Source organism: Phoenix dactylifera, chromosome 6 (genome assembly GCF_009389715.1).
Source record: "Phoenix dactylifera cultivar Barhee BC4 chromosome 6, palm_55x_up_171113_PBpolish2nd_filt_p, whole genome shotgun sequence".
Lineage (NCBI taxonomy): Eukaryota > Viridiplantae > Streptophyta > Magnoliopsida > Arecales > Arecaceae > Phoenix > Phoenix dactylifera.
The window spans coordinates 12,765,971-12,780,694 of record NC_052397.1 but is presented as its reverse complement, the minus strand read 5'-3'; the positions used below and the strand labels follow the sequence as shown (position 1 = coordinate 12,780,694).

At 51.0% G+C, this 14,724-nt stretch overlaps 1 protein-coding gene across 3 annotated transcripts in view; it reads left to right on the top strand.

Annotated features, from left to right (window-relative positions):
* LOC103698390 (E3 ubiquitin-protein ligase BIG BROTHER) overlaps positions 1-14,724 on the top strand; it is a 39,085-nt gene that overhangs the window by 9,572 nt on the left and 14,789 nt on the right. For all 3 annotated transcript variants that reach the window (XM_039127452.1, XM_039127451.1, XM_039127450.1), the window contains one exon: positions 2,508-2,542. In XM_039127452.1, the coding sequence (XP_038983380.1) occupies positions 2,508-2,542 (35 nt within the window). The remainder of the gene's footprint in view (positions 1-2,507; positions 2,543-14,724) is intronic.

The window sequence follows — 14,724 nt, the reverse complement described above, 5'->3', positions numbered from 1 at the left end:
TTTTAAGAATTCTATATAATCTGAAATTTAATATTTTTTATGTCAGCATATACATAGTCCATAGATCTACAACATATAAAAAACTCAATCCCAATTGAAAAATTTGGCATGATTTTCTCTTATTTTTGAAATTTTTGAGCTATTTTTTCATTGTCCTAAAAAAAGAAAGAAAGAAGATAGAAAAAAAGGAAACACACCTTATTTATCCTTGACTCTTCCTTCTGATAGCCTGAATCAGTGTTATAGATTTCTTGGAAAGAAAAAAGGTCCTAAATCCACTACTGATCATTGGGAAGGCCTTCTTGGGCCTTCCCCTTCAAGGGCGTTCGGCTTTTAAAGCCGATGCCACGCCACAGCACCACTGTGGCAATGACTGCCACAGCCCCACAGTAAGCCTCGGATCTAGTGCGAACCAACCGGTTAGCATCGAATCTGAGTCGAACTGGACGGAACTGTCTGGTTCCGTCTGGTTCGGTCGCATCTAATCAGGGGGCCGAAACTATTTTTCATTGGAGAACCGACCCAGTTGGAAACCGAGTCAGCTTGGTACGGGTTGAACCGGATGGTACGGCTCAGTTCAGCAATCCTTGCCTAAAACATCTCCGAGTCAAAACTTATTTGAAAAGTAAACCATGAAATTTATAGAAACTGAAACACGTATAGGCTTCAAAGCTTCCTGCAAGGTTCTTATATGAATTTTGTCATGGTATGGGATTTCATTAGTCAACAAAACCTAATCAAAGGCATATATCTAGTAAATAGGAATGTGTATCCCACTCCTACCCTTATTCAATTGCGTTCATTGGTATGTAGCAAATTTAAAAATATGAACTTGAATTTGTATCGAGTGAACCAGTGAACTTGGTAACATAGTTTGTATATATTGTGCTCCTCACATAGCGCAGAGAAGCATTTTCACTTTTGCTCTTTCTATCAACTAGATCATGAACAAGCATGCCGATCCAACACTCGTGATGGTGGGATGCCCTGCTGTCTCACCACTATTTAAAACCTTGTAGACTAGGGAGCAGTTTTATCAAAATTTTATCTAAAGCTTAGAGCAATTGATCATCTAGAGCTGCTATTGGTGTATCTACTGATATATAAAACAGTAGTCAAGCTGGAAAACTCTTATTATATGTCTGAAATGAGAGCAGGATTGATAAAATAAAGGAATCTCACTAAGAAGTAACACAAGCAGATGTAAAACTTTACTATGGCTGCTATCAGTGACAAACTTATGCAATCAAATACAAGCTCCCAATAAATGGCACATAGGAAAGTTGTAACTCTTTGTGAGAATCAAGGGTTAAAATACTGGGAGATGGGGTTGTCTTGGTTTTTCTATAGAATGGGACGCCCCTTGTCCTGGCACGTGGGATGGTTCATTTCCCAACTTCTCCGGTCTCGACACTCGGAATCGTGCCCCATCCCAACATTGGGGTTGGTGGGTTGCTCCATCATCCCATCAGTATTTAAATCTTGCTAGTCTCCACATTATACCCAGTCTATACAGAAGACTAAATTGAGAGTATGCTTTGTGAAAGTAAAGACATTCTTAACTAATTAGGGTATGTTTGGATGATTGGGCTGAAAATCCTATGTGATTCATGGGTTGGGCCAGTATAATCAGCAAAATCATAGGATTGCAAGTTGGGCTAGGCCTATATTTATAAATATCCAGGAGTAGCTTTGGAGCAAGTCTTTTTTTCTTCATATGGGATTTGGGTTGGCCCACTCCAAAGCTATTCCTGGGTATTTATGAATATAGGCCTAATCCTGTGTTTTTGCTGGCTGTGCTGGCCCAACTCATGAATCCCTTAGGATTTTCAGTCCAAACATCCAAACAGGCCTTTAATAGTTTTCTTCTATGATATTTTAGAAAGTAGAAGTACTTTATCATCATGACAGCATGAATGAGGAATAGGAAAGAAAACATATTATCCATCACAAATAATAGCCAAAAGACTCAAAACAGTCTTAGTTTGGGTTCATTCAATGTGATTTATCGGCTTGATACCTGTCAATTGAGAAAAATGATACCTACAAAAGAGCATTCCAAGAAATCATAATTAATGGCTTGCTACTTCTGTTTTAGCTTTTCCTCCAAAATTTTCTTCTTTTTGCCATTTCCAAGAGTCACATATGGCAACTTTCTTCGTTTCTGTTTCTAGTGATATTTTTTCTTGTGTTTGTATGTCTAGATATATAATTAATTATATTAATACACACACACACACACACGCATATATATATTAATTAATTAATTATGTGAAGGGAAGTTAGTACCTGGCAATATTTATCTTCTGGTTTTCCCTCCACAACTTACTCTCCTGTTTGCCAGTTCCAAATTTCACATTTGGCACCTCACCTCTTTCTTCTATTTCTATTTTTTTATCTTTTTTTGCATTTTGGAACTATTGATAGTGATGTATATTATTCTGTTAATATAAAACTCGATTTTTTTTGTTGAGTTATAATATGCTTCTCATATTTTTGATTAGCAGGCATTCGAGCAAGCCATAATGCAAGTGGTCCTCAGGCGAGCTTCTTTAATATGCGTTCTATTTATGAGCAATCATTCTTGTACCTTAGACAAACATATCTCAGAATCCAATCATTATGATTTTTTTGTTCCTGTTCTGCAGTTCCTATTCTGCTGCTTATGACTGATTCTGAAACTTCATTATATGAAACTGCAAGTAGTTTTAACAAGAGGCACAATTCTATTAGTATGCATTGCTTGTTGATAAGATAATGGATTTATGTTACACTCGTGGTGGGTTCACTGGTTTACATTTCTGCTAGTGCATGCTATTATATCAACCTCTATTTTATGACACTGCAAGGGCCTGATCTTGTTACCTAACAAAAATTCTGTAGTCTTAGAATACCAAAACATATCATAAAGAGATGAGATCTCTAGCTAAATGGGTTCACAAACCTATCCACTGGTGGGGAACCTACTGGATTCAGAAACATATTAAGCATGCACACATACAAATCGGTAATGGACTCCTAAATCTTGCCGATTGTTACCCAAGCAGCCCACGTACAAATCCGTAACAGTAAGTTAAGGACAAAAATTTTCTCATGTTTCTCTCCTTTGTCACATCTCTTGAACTTTGCATGAGAATCCCATGCCTTATTATTACCCACTCATGAATTGTCCAGACTTCACACCTCTGCACAAGATTGTATGACTTTGAAGCTGTTGTTTTTAATTTTATTCTACAAGCAGCGATCTTTTCCATCATTCATCATCTTTCCTCTATCACGTGGAAAAATTCAGCTTTAGCTCTTTCATCATATTCATTCGAGGCTTCCTGGCTATGAACAAGGTGACACAACTACAGAAGAACTACAGAATCCTTACACTTAAATGCACAATTAGTAACTATTATCGATGTTCTTGCTGCTACAATGAGGACCTGATTTTTAGACCTCGCCATGACCTCTGGCTTTAAGTTTTAAACAAAAACTTAGGCACATTTATGTGAAATTGTCATTGCTAACAATAGGTCTTGTTTAAGCCCTGCGCCCTTCCCAGTACTTTATACAATATATATTTCTTCCTCGTATTTGGTGCATGTTCATCATCTCATTTCTGCTAATTCATGAATCATTACCTTTCATTAGCTACACATGCGTAAGCATGTGCACAATAACTAGTATGTGTTTGTGTATACGATACTATCGAAGTATCGATAATATTTGTCCTCAAATACTATTAGCGCAAAATCATTGATACCCTATTTGAAATGGAAATTTACATCATTGATTAAGATCTTCAATGTCTATAAACTGAAAATCAAGTGTCTCGAATATCTGTCACCTGTGCATAAAGTACACACAAAATGGATGGTTATTTAGGGCCTGTTTGTTGCCCCTAACTGTGCATCCAACCTCAGTTCAGCCCAGGGGAGCCAATGCAGGTGGGTGCTCGGATGGTCAAAATTAGAGCTAAAGCGAATCCCCAAAATGGCCCAGCATAGGGAGAAATGGCCCTGTTGGGGGGAAAACAGGATTGTGTCCGAGCAGGAGGCGACCGGGCCTCCCTCCGAGCAGGAGGTGACCGGGCACCCCTCCGAGCAGGAGGCGACCGGGCACCCCTCCGAGCAAGGGGCGCCCGAACGGGTCCCAATTCAGGGGTTTGAAAGTGCCCAAGTGGCTCCTTCGGCTAAAAAGTATCCGAGCGGTAGACCGCCATTATCGTGTTCTCCCACGAAGCGTGCCCTGTCCTTGCCAACAATCGATACGTACGACCTCCCCAGACATTCAGCTTGCGCGACAATTAAAGCGTATGGCTTCTCCGAACGCCTAGTTCACTCAATAATCAATGCATGAGACCTCTGCAGGCATGTGGCTCGTGTGGCTCACTCAACAATTAAGGCGCATGGCCCCAGTTGACTACAAATGTTTAGCTCCATACGGCAAACCTGTCCGGCCATAAACGACAGCATGGTTCAGCAATAATTCAAAGACTTCGGCCTGATCTCCCACGAGGATAGTGTTGATCTGCACGATTGAGCATTAACTTCCACTGTACGGCAGCGTCTTCGCTCTATCTCATCACAGGTAAACCCTTTCCCCCCTATAAATAGGAAACTCCTGAGGGGGGAGGGGAGAAAAATTTTCTGGCAGACTCTCTGACTCGAGCTCCTCTCTTGCAAATCTTTAGCCCATCTCTCTGACTTAAGCATCGGAGGGCCGGCGTCGGAAAAATCCGGCCACCGGCTTCTTGCAGGTCTCCCGGAGGATGCCGCACATCGCCGGATCGCCGCTGTTCGCCAAGTTCTCCCGGAGCTCCTTCTTTCCGGCCCAGTGGTCGCCCCCGGGTCCGAATTCCAGCAACAATTGGCGCTAGAGGAAGGGACCGAGTCACGGCCATGAAGCTGAGAAGCAAGGGAGCCTCTACTACCTCCCGACGTCTTCCACCTAGTCCTGGACACTCTGTCCAGAACTCACCACCTCCGGCCGATTCGACTCCTCAAGTTCGACCGGAACAGTTCGATGCCTTGGTGCAGCAGGTTCAGGCCTTGGCTGCTGCCGTCCAAGGCCTGCAACCTAGGGGCGTCCCGACGACGCCACTTCCTCAGGCTCCGGTTCAACCGGTGCCCCCTCCTAGTGGACCGGCCCTCCAAGGCCAAGATCTCCACGCCCAGGCATCCCCCTGGAGAGAAACCCCAGTGAGGGGTCCTGGTGACTGGCCGCAACCGTCTGAAGTCGAGTCAGTCCCAGGGCAACCTGCACCAGAGCGGACCACCGCCGCGGCGATCCTCCAGAGCGACGAGCTCGACAAGAAGGTCGAGAAGCTGGAGCGCCAGATTGAGGCGCTCCACGGCAGGAGGACGCGACACGATGGCGACTTCGAGTTTACCGCGAAGTCCCCTTCCAACAAATCGAGGATGAGCCGGTCCCGCCAAGGTTCAAGATGCCCCAGGTGGAGCCCTACAACGGCACGACCGACCCCTTCGACCACCTGGAGAGTTACCGAGCCCTGATGGCATTGCAAGGATCCTCGGAGGCCATGCTCTACAAGGCCTTCCCAGCAACGCTTCGAGGAGCAGCTCGACTCTGGTTTGCCGGGCTGAAACCGAGCACGGTCTCCTCTTTCGAGCAGCTCGGCAGGCAGTTCGCCACCAACTTTGCCGCTTGCCAACCCCAGTGGCGGACTTCAGACTCCCTCCTCGATATAAAGCAAAGGGAGGGAGAGTCGCTTAGGGAATATCTGGACCGTTTCACTGCTGCAACGTGGGAGGTTCGCGAGCTCGACCAGTCAATCGCCATGTCAGCACTCAAGACTGGAGCTCGGTCTTATAGGTTTCTCTTCATCGAGAAGAATTTTCCAGCTGACTTCACCGAAATGCTAGTCCGGGCGCGGAAGTACGCAAAGGCCGAGGAAGCCGTCGCTTCTAGGCAGGGTGGGGCCGAGCAGACCTCCAAAAAGCAAAAGAGGCGTCGTGAGGAGCGCGGTCGTCCCAGAAGCTTATCTCCGCGCCGAGCCAAGAACCCGCCTCGTCTGAAGAGTCCACCTCGGCTGCGGGGACCTCTCCGACCAGGACCCCCGTCCCGTCCGAGATCTCCACCGCGGTCCCACATATCCAATGGGAGGTACGAAAATTACACTCTCCTTAATGCTCCTCGGATCGAGATCCTCATGGAGATCGAAGGCCGAGAGTATTTCCGGCCTCCGCCCCCGAGGCGGGATCCCGGAGCTTGGCGCAATCCCCGGAAGTACTGCCGCTTCCACCGGGACCACGGCCATGATACGGAAGATTGCTTCCAGCTCCGGGACGAGATCGAGGCACTCATCTGCCGAGGAGTGCTCGACCGGTTCGTACGGAACTGGCGTGAAGAGAAAAGGCCAGCGAAGGATGCCGCACAGCCTGAAGATCCAAATGCCAACAGACCCATCGCCGGCACCATTAACACCATCCAAGGCGGAATCTCGGTCGGACGAGTTGCAGAGGAAGGAACTGTCCCGAAGCGCCTGCGCGCCTCCGAAACAATCTCGTTTTCGGATAAGGACTTGGAGGGAGTTGAAACCCCCCATGACGATGCTGTGGTCACTATGGTTGTGTACAAGTTTGATGTAAAACGTGTTCTAGTTGATAATGGAAGCTCGGCGAATGTTCTGTATCTTAACGCCTATTCTAGAATGGGGATGATGGAAAAGCAATTACGACGGATGAACGCCCCGCTGGTCGGATTTATTGGGGACTCGGTTCCGATAGAGGGCGAGATCGATCTCCTGGTTACGGTTGGGCTCGCTCCCCGAGAAAGCACTGTGAGGATGGATTTTCTTGTAGTACGTCTGCTCTCGGCCTATAACGCCATCCTCGGACGACCTGGGTCAACGCTCTTCGAGCTGTGGTCTCAACCTGCCACCTGCTTATGCGATTCTCCACCAGCCAAGGAGTCGGCGAAGTTCGTGGAGACCAGGCGGTAGCAACGCGATGCTACATGGCGACCCACGAGGCAAAGCAACCAGCCAAAGCATCGGTTCCGACGCCAGATGGCAAGCTCCCGGCCGAAACCTTAGAGGCACGGTTTGGCTCTCAGAAGAAGCGGGCAGAGCCTGGTGAGCTGCTTATCCAAGTCCCTCTACGAGAGAATTTTTCCAAGCTAACCGTGCAGGTTGGCTCCGGCCTCGATGCTCGCGAGAGAGATCGCCTCGTCAGCTTTCTGCGGAACAACATGGACGTCTTCGCCTGGTCGCCCGCTGATATGCCGGGAATAGATCCGGAGGTCGCGGTCCACCGACTCCAAGTGAAGCCAACCTGTAAGCCTGTACGACAGAAAAAGCGAAGTGCTGCTCCAGAGCGACAACGAGCATCGGCCGAGGAAGTCGACAAGCTCCTCGAGGCCGGCTTCATCCGGGAGATATCTTATCCGGAGTGGCTCGCCAATGTGGTCCTTGTCAGAAAGGCTAGCGGAAAATGGCGCATGTGTGTGGACTACACCGACTTGAACAAGGCCTGCCCAAAAGACAGCTTCCCACTTTCTAGCATCGATCAGCTTGTGGATTCTACCTCAGGGCACGAGCTACTGTCTTTAATGGACGCATTCTCAGGGTACAACCTGATTCGGATGGCGCCGGAGGATGAAGAGAAGATAGCCTTCATCACTGACGGGGGTACCTACTGCTACAGAGTAATGCCTTTCGGCCTAAAGAATGCTGGAGCGACTTATCAGCGGCTGGTCAGCCAAATTTTTAAAGATCAAATAGGCCGAAACATGGAGGTCTATGTTGATGACATGTTGGTGAAAAGCCGCATGGCGCAAGTCATGTGACCGACCTCAACAAGGCATTCTCCACGCTCTGAAGGTACTGATGAAGCTCAATCCTGCCAAATGTGCGTTCGGAGTCACCTCGGGCAAGTTCCTTGGCTTTGTAATTACACAGCGGGGAATCGAGGCCAATCCCGAGAAGATCCGAGCGCTCCAAGAGATGACGCCCCCGAGGACAGTCAAAGAAGTGCAATGGCTTACAGGCCGAGTTGCAGCTCTCGGGAGATTCGTCTCCCGATCGGCCGAGCGCTGCCTTCCATTCTTTGCGGCTCTCAAGAAGCCAAAGAAATTTTTATGGTCCGCAGAATGCCAGCAAGCTTTCGAAGAGCTCAAGTGCCTTCTCGCCTCTCCTCCGCTGCTCACGAAGCCCCAGCAGGGCGAGCTCCTCTACTTATACCTAACTGTTTCTCCCATAGCAGTGAGCTCGGTCCTGGTTCGAGAGGAGAGCAAGCTTCAAAAGCCGGTATACTATACCAGTCGGGTTTTGAGAAATGCTGAGACCCGATACTCCAAGTTGGAAAAGACCGTCTTTGCCCTGGTCGTCTCAGCTCGAAGGCTCAGGTCTTATTTTCAAGCTCACATGGTGGCCGTGTTGACCGACCAGCCAATAAAGCAGATCCTGCAGCGATCAGATCGTGCTGGTCGAGTTACAAAGTGGGCCATCGAGCTCGGGGAGTTCGACCTCGAGTACCGACCCAGACCGGCGATCAAGGCGCAGGCACTCGCCGACTTTATAGTCGAGTGCACTATGCCAGACGAGGCCGAGCTCGAACCCGCGCCAGCAGAGCAGACCCCTAGGTCGACGTGGACTCTGCACGTCGATGGTTCTTCGAACTCGAGGGGTAGCAGAGCGGGCCTCATTCTCACCAGTCCAGATGGAGTGGTCGCCGAGCAGGCTTTACGCCTCGAGTTTTCCGCCTCTAACAATGTGGCGGAATACGAAGCGCTTATAGCCGGGCTTAAGCTGGCTAGAGAACTGAAGGTAGAGAACTTGGAGGCCTTCAGCGACTCCCAATTGGTTGTAAGCCAAATTTTGGGGGACTTCGAAGCAAGGGAGCCGACAATGCAAAAATATCTCCAGAAGGTGAGGCACCTCACTTCGACTCTGGGTTCCTTCCACATTCAACATATTGCTAGGTCGGAGAATCTCAGAGCCGACTAATTATCAAAATTGGCGTCCTCCCGCATGAGCGAGCTTCCAAAAGCGGCGGCACTGGAGTACCTCCAGATCTCCAGCATAGAGGAGCCCGAACCGGCTCTTTGTATCGACGTTGAGCCAAGCTGGATGGATGAGCTTGTTAGCTACCTACAGAATAGAGTTCTCCCCAACGATGAGCGTGAGGCTCGTCGAGTCAAGCGCCTGGCCTCGAGATACATACTGTATGAAGGTAAGCTCTACAGGAGATCTTTTACCCATCCCCTCCTCAGATGTCTCCGCCTGTCGGAGGTGGATTACGCAATGCGCGAAGTCCACGAAGGCATCTGCGGAAACTATTTGGGAAGCCGAGCACTGGCATACAAAATTTTGCGCCAGGGATACTATTGGCCGACACTCCAGAAGGATGCGCTGGATTTTGTTCGGAGATGCGACCGGTGCCAGAGGAATGCCAACGTCCAGCGCCGACCCTCAGCCCCCTTGACTTCAATCAGCTCCCCCAGGCCATTCGCTCAATGGGAAATCGATATCCTCGGATCGTTTCCCTTGGCGACTGGGCAGAGGAAATTTCTGATCGTCTCCATTGATTACTTCACGAAGTGGGTCGAGGCCGAGCCAGTGGCCCGGATTACCGAGCAGAAGATGCGGGACTTCGTTTGGAAGTTCATAATTTGTAGATTCGGGCTTTCCCACATCCTCATATCAAATAACGGCCGCCAGTTCGACAACGCTCGTTTTAGAGAATTCTGCTCGGAGCTCGGCATTGACCACCGTTTCACCTCAGTCGCACATCCTCATGCAAATGGAGAAACCGAGGTAACGAATCGTACTATTTTGCAGGGACTCAAAACCAGGCTCGATCAGTCCAAAGGGCAGCGGGTCGAAGACCTATACAACGTCTTGTGGGCTTATCGGACCACGTTCCGCGTACCCACCGGCGAGACTCCCTTCAACTTAACGTACGGAACGGAGGCCGTTATCCCGTTGGAAATCGGACTCCCTTCTCCAAGGGTAGAATGTTATGATGCCGACTCCAGTGCCACGCAGCTCAGGAGCAACCTGGACCTCGTTGACGAGATGAGGGAAGCCGCTCGGGTCCGCATGGCGAGATACCAGCAAAAGGTGGCGCAATACTACAACGCCAGAGTCAAACTCAAATCCTTCAAAGTGGGAGACCTCGTCCTTAGAAGAGCTGAAGCCTCCCAGCCGGCCAAGCAAGGGAAGTTGGCCCCGAATTGGGAAGGACCCTATCGGGTCGCGCGCGTCCAACGACCCGGAGCGTACAAGCTGGAATCCCTCGAAGGAATCCCCATTCCACGAAGTTGGAGTTCCGAAAACCTCCGGGTGTATCATCAATAGGGCCCCAAGGGGTTTTTTGTTCTGAGCATAAGTTTTATCTTCCTCAGTGATTTTTGCTATTCTTCATTTATGATCGTGTTCGTCCTAATAGGAAGTTTCGTGATTTTTAGACAACCTGATATGCGATCCTGCTAGGATGCTATAATCAATGCCGGACGACGCTAGACGCCTCGGCCAGAAGATCGAGATGCAACCATCGAGCTCGGTTCGATCTCCATTTATCGAGCTCGGCTCGATCTCCATCTATCGAGCTCGGCTCGATCTCCATCGACCATCGAGTTCGGCTCGATCTCCATCTATCGAGCTCGGCTCGATCTCCATCAGCTATCGAGCTCGGCTCGATCTCTATCAACCATCGAGCTCGGCTCGATCTCCATTTATCGAGCTCGGCTCGATCTCCATCGACCATCGAGCTCGTCTCGATCTCCATCGACCATCGAGCTCGGCTCGATCTCCATCTATCGAGCTCGACTCGATCTCCATCGACCATCGAGCTCGGCTCGATCTTCATTTATCGAGCTTGGCTCGATCTCCACCTATCGAACTCGGCTCCATTAAGTACCTCGACTGAAGTCGGGATGCCCCGAGTGTCGACAGTGCGTGCCCAGACCCCTCGACACTTCGGGAAGACGGGGTAGTACCTTTGCGGTCCCCCATATGCGCCTCATCGACTAAGGTTGGGATGCCCCGAGTGTCGACAGTGCGTATCCAAACCCCTCGACCTCGGGATGATGGGATAGTACCCTCGCAATCCCCTCCGAAAATAAATGTTCGTGATCATCTAAAAGTTTGGGATGCAGCCATCGATCTCCATCATCTATCGAGCTCGGCTCGATGTCCATCAGTTATCGAGCTCGGCTCGATCTCCATCGACCATCGAGCTCGGCTCGATCTCCATCTATCGAGCTCGGCTCGATCTCCATCAGCGATCGAGCTCGGCTCGATCTCCATCGACCACCGAGCCTGGCTCGATCTCCATCGACCACCGAGCTCGGCTCGATCTCCATCGACCACCGAGCTCGGCTCGATCTCCATCGTCAGCGAGCTCGGCTCGATCCCCATCGACCATCGAGCTCGGCTCGATCTCCATCGACCACCGAGCTCGGCTCGATCCCCATCGACTATCGAGGCTTGGCTCCGATGTCAGATACCTAGATCGAGATCTGGGCGCCTTGAAGCCTGCGACTGCTTCATGTACGAGCTCAAAGGGTTACGACCCCATGCCTCGGATTAAGCTTGGGGTCGTCCTCTACGACAAACTGAGGTACCACTAAAAACAATTCGCGGCACAGGGCATATAGCCCCGAGAAGGTACGCTCTGATTGGCGCCTATGTCTTGTTCGATACGCACATTCCATTCATTCTTATGTTGGATATGTAAATGAAAATCCCGACCAATATCGGGGTCGTCCGCCGAGCCGATTACGAGCTGAAATCTAGTTGAACACGCCCGCATGAACCCTAGTTCGGTTTTTCGGCTGCTCGGTGAAATTTAATCCCGAGCTCGGGGGGTTCAATGATTCGGGCCGCAAGCTAGTTACCTAGTAAGATGATTAGAGCACGGCGCCCCGCAGCTGGGGCCCCGAGCTCTACGACCGCGAAACTGTGACTTAAGCTTAGGAGCTTGGCAAGCTCAGGCATTTTTTCGGTCTAAAGTGCCTTAGCAGCTCGGGAACCCGAGCAGCAGAGCCTTGGAGAAACGTTAGCTAAGAAATGAACTATAAAGGAATTGAAAGGACGAAAGTTGAAAAGGAATATTTCCATTCAAAAGTCCGGAGGCCAAGTACAAAATTAAGGCTCGGCCGTGCGATAGAAAAGGGCCGACCTCTTGTTACAAAAAGGGAAAGAAAAAGTACAAAGTTTAAGAGGCGGCTCTCGTGGCATCTCCAGCCGAGATCTCCCCGGGCTCGACTTCGATGCCCTCGATGACTTCGACTGCCGGATCTCCTTCGGCAGTGGCCCCAACCTCGCCGCCTTCGGTGCTTTCAAGCGCGACCTCGGGAGCAGTTCCCCGAGCAGCTTCTTCCGTGGGAGCCTCCGGAGCTGCCTCTCCGGTCGTCTCGTCCGACCTCGCCCCGAGGCCTTCGACTCCAGCTCCGGGCTGAAGTAGATTGAGATCAAAATCGGGGCAGAGCTGGCGCAGTTGATTGCCGAAGTCGTTGAACCCTTGAATAAGGCCGTTCACGGCTTCCTCCTCGAGCAGCTCTTGAAACTCTTCCGATTCTCGGAAGAGCCGGACGGCATCCTGAGCCCGTTCTTGGGCCTTCCATTCCCGAGCTTCGAGCTGCTCGGCCTTCCGCTCCGCTTCCTTTACTCTCTGCTCACGGATGGCGAGCAGAGATTGCGCCTCGGCCAGGCGGGCCTCGGCGGCCCGCAACTCTGATCTAGCCAGAGTATGAGCGGCCTTTTCTTCCTCGAGCGCCATGGTCAGAAGTTGGACTTCGTCCTCGGTGGCCCCCACTCTAAGCAAAAGCTCCTTGTGGAGCTCGAGCTCCGCCGACTTCTTCTCGGCCTCCTCTTGCACCCGTAAACACCAACGAGCTCGTTCCTTGTAGTCTGCACCGATTGAGATCAAGGTCTCGATCTCGTGAAGGTGCTGTGAGCAAGGCAAAAATTAGGCCAAGGATAAAATTAGGGCACGAAAGCCAAAAGCGTAAGGAATAAGCAACAGCGAGCGGTGAAGACTTACCCGAATGGCGGAGAGGCGAGTCGACTTCAAAAATTGGTTCAGGCTCATAGCCTGAATCTTCGCCCTGTCGGCGGGAAGGAGTGCGACGCGGAAGATCTGCCGCGCCGTCTCGATATTCTCGAGGGCTGAGTCGCCCTCGGACACCGTCCACTCCGGAATGTAGGGCCGCCTTTCTTGTTGGCCCTCGTTCGGCGGGTCGGGGAGGCCAGGTCTTGTCGCCTCTGCCGAAGGTGGCCTCGCGGCCCCGTGGCTGCTGCCCGGCTCGGATGCCGGGCGCTCGGGTCGGACGGGCGACCGAGGGGGGACCTGCGAGATTGGCGCCGGGCATGCAAGCGCCATTGTGGCTCCAGCCGAGCTCCCTGGCTCGGAGCTCGAGCCTCCCCTCCGGGCAGCTTCGGAGGGCCCGATCCGGAGAACACTCTTCTCGGCGGCTCCGTCAGTCGAGACCTTTGCCTTCTTCTTCGGTTCGAGCGGTTCTCCTCCGAGCTCGGCAGCCCTCTTTCGGAACCGAGCATACAAAGCTTCGCTCTTGGTCACCATCTTTGCAATATCTGCAAGGACGAGCAAGATAAGTTCGCAAAATGTTACGCAGAAAAAGAAAAAGAAGGAAAAGAAAAAGGAAAAGGAAATCTTTCTATTACTACCCTTACCCTGAGGACGCGCCGAGCTCAGACCGACATTGACTAGAGCGTCCTCGCTCACGAGGCCGCTCAGAAGAATACCATCCCCGAGGCCGCGAACGGCGTTAAGGATCCCTGCTCACGTGAAGAAAGCCTGGGGAGCTTGTTGGCGGTTCTGAGCCGGCTCTGCCTCCACCTGGGGTCGAACCCCCACGTCCGCTCGGAACCCAAAAAGAAAAACTTTTTCTTCCAATCATGGATGGACGACGGAGCGCCCTGGAAGAGCGGCCGACCCGTCCGAAGGGCGATATAGAGCCACTCCCCGTCTCCCGGATTGGACTTCAACATGAAGAGTCGCCGGAAGACGTTCACGGAGGTCGAGATCCCGTATGCCATGCACAGGAACAAGAACCCGATAATCGTCCTCCATGCGTTCGGAGCAAGTTGCGCCGGGACGAGTTAGTACTCCCCGAGCAACTCGTTTACGAACCCGTGGAGGGGAAACCGTAGGCCGGCCCAGAGTGCCTCCAAGTACACTCCGATCCGACCTACTGGGGGGTTCGTTACCCGATCCCCCAACCCAGCGGGTTCCAAACGGAACTCTCGCCGAGGAAAAAACCATTCCTCGGCCATCTCGACCTCTAACTCACTCATCATGGACCCGATGTCAGTCGGACCAAGACCCATTAGAAAAAGAAGAGAAAGACGAAGGGAGAGAAGAAGGGTTCCGAGCAATGAAAAGAGGGACCTGTGGGAGTTCGCCGGGAGTAATGGAGGATTGGCTGCTTCGGACTGAGAAGGAGACGGGAAGAAGATGAAGACGATGGGAAAGAAATCAAAGATGGCTAAGGAGGGGTTTATATATAGGCCCCACCAACGACTCAGATCCGCTCGGTAGAACGCTCCTCCCTGTCCAGATCACGGCACGTGTCAACCCAGGGAGTTAAAGCGCAACGTTCAATTCGGACCGATGCTTTGGAAAAGGAGACGCCTCGTCGGATCGTGTAGCCCCATCATGAGCTCACAGCGCAAAAACGCTTGGAAAAACGGGAGGTACTAATGATGAGATGCTTCGGGAAAGAAGGGACGCCGTCCACCTACTCCCA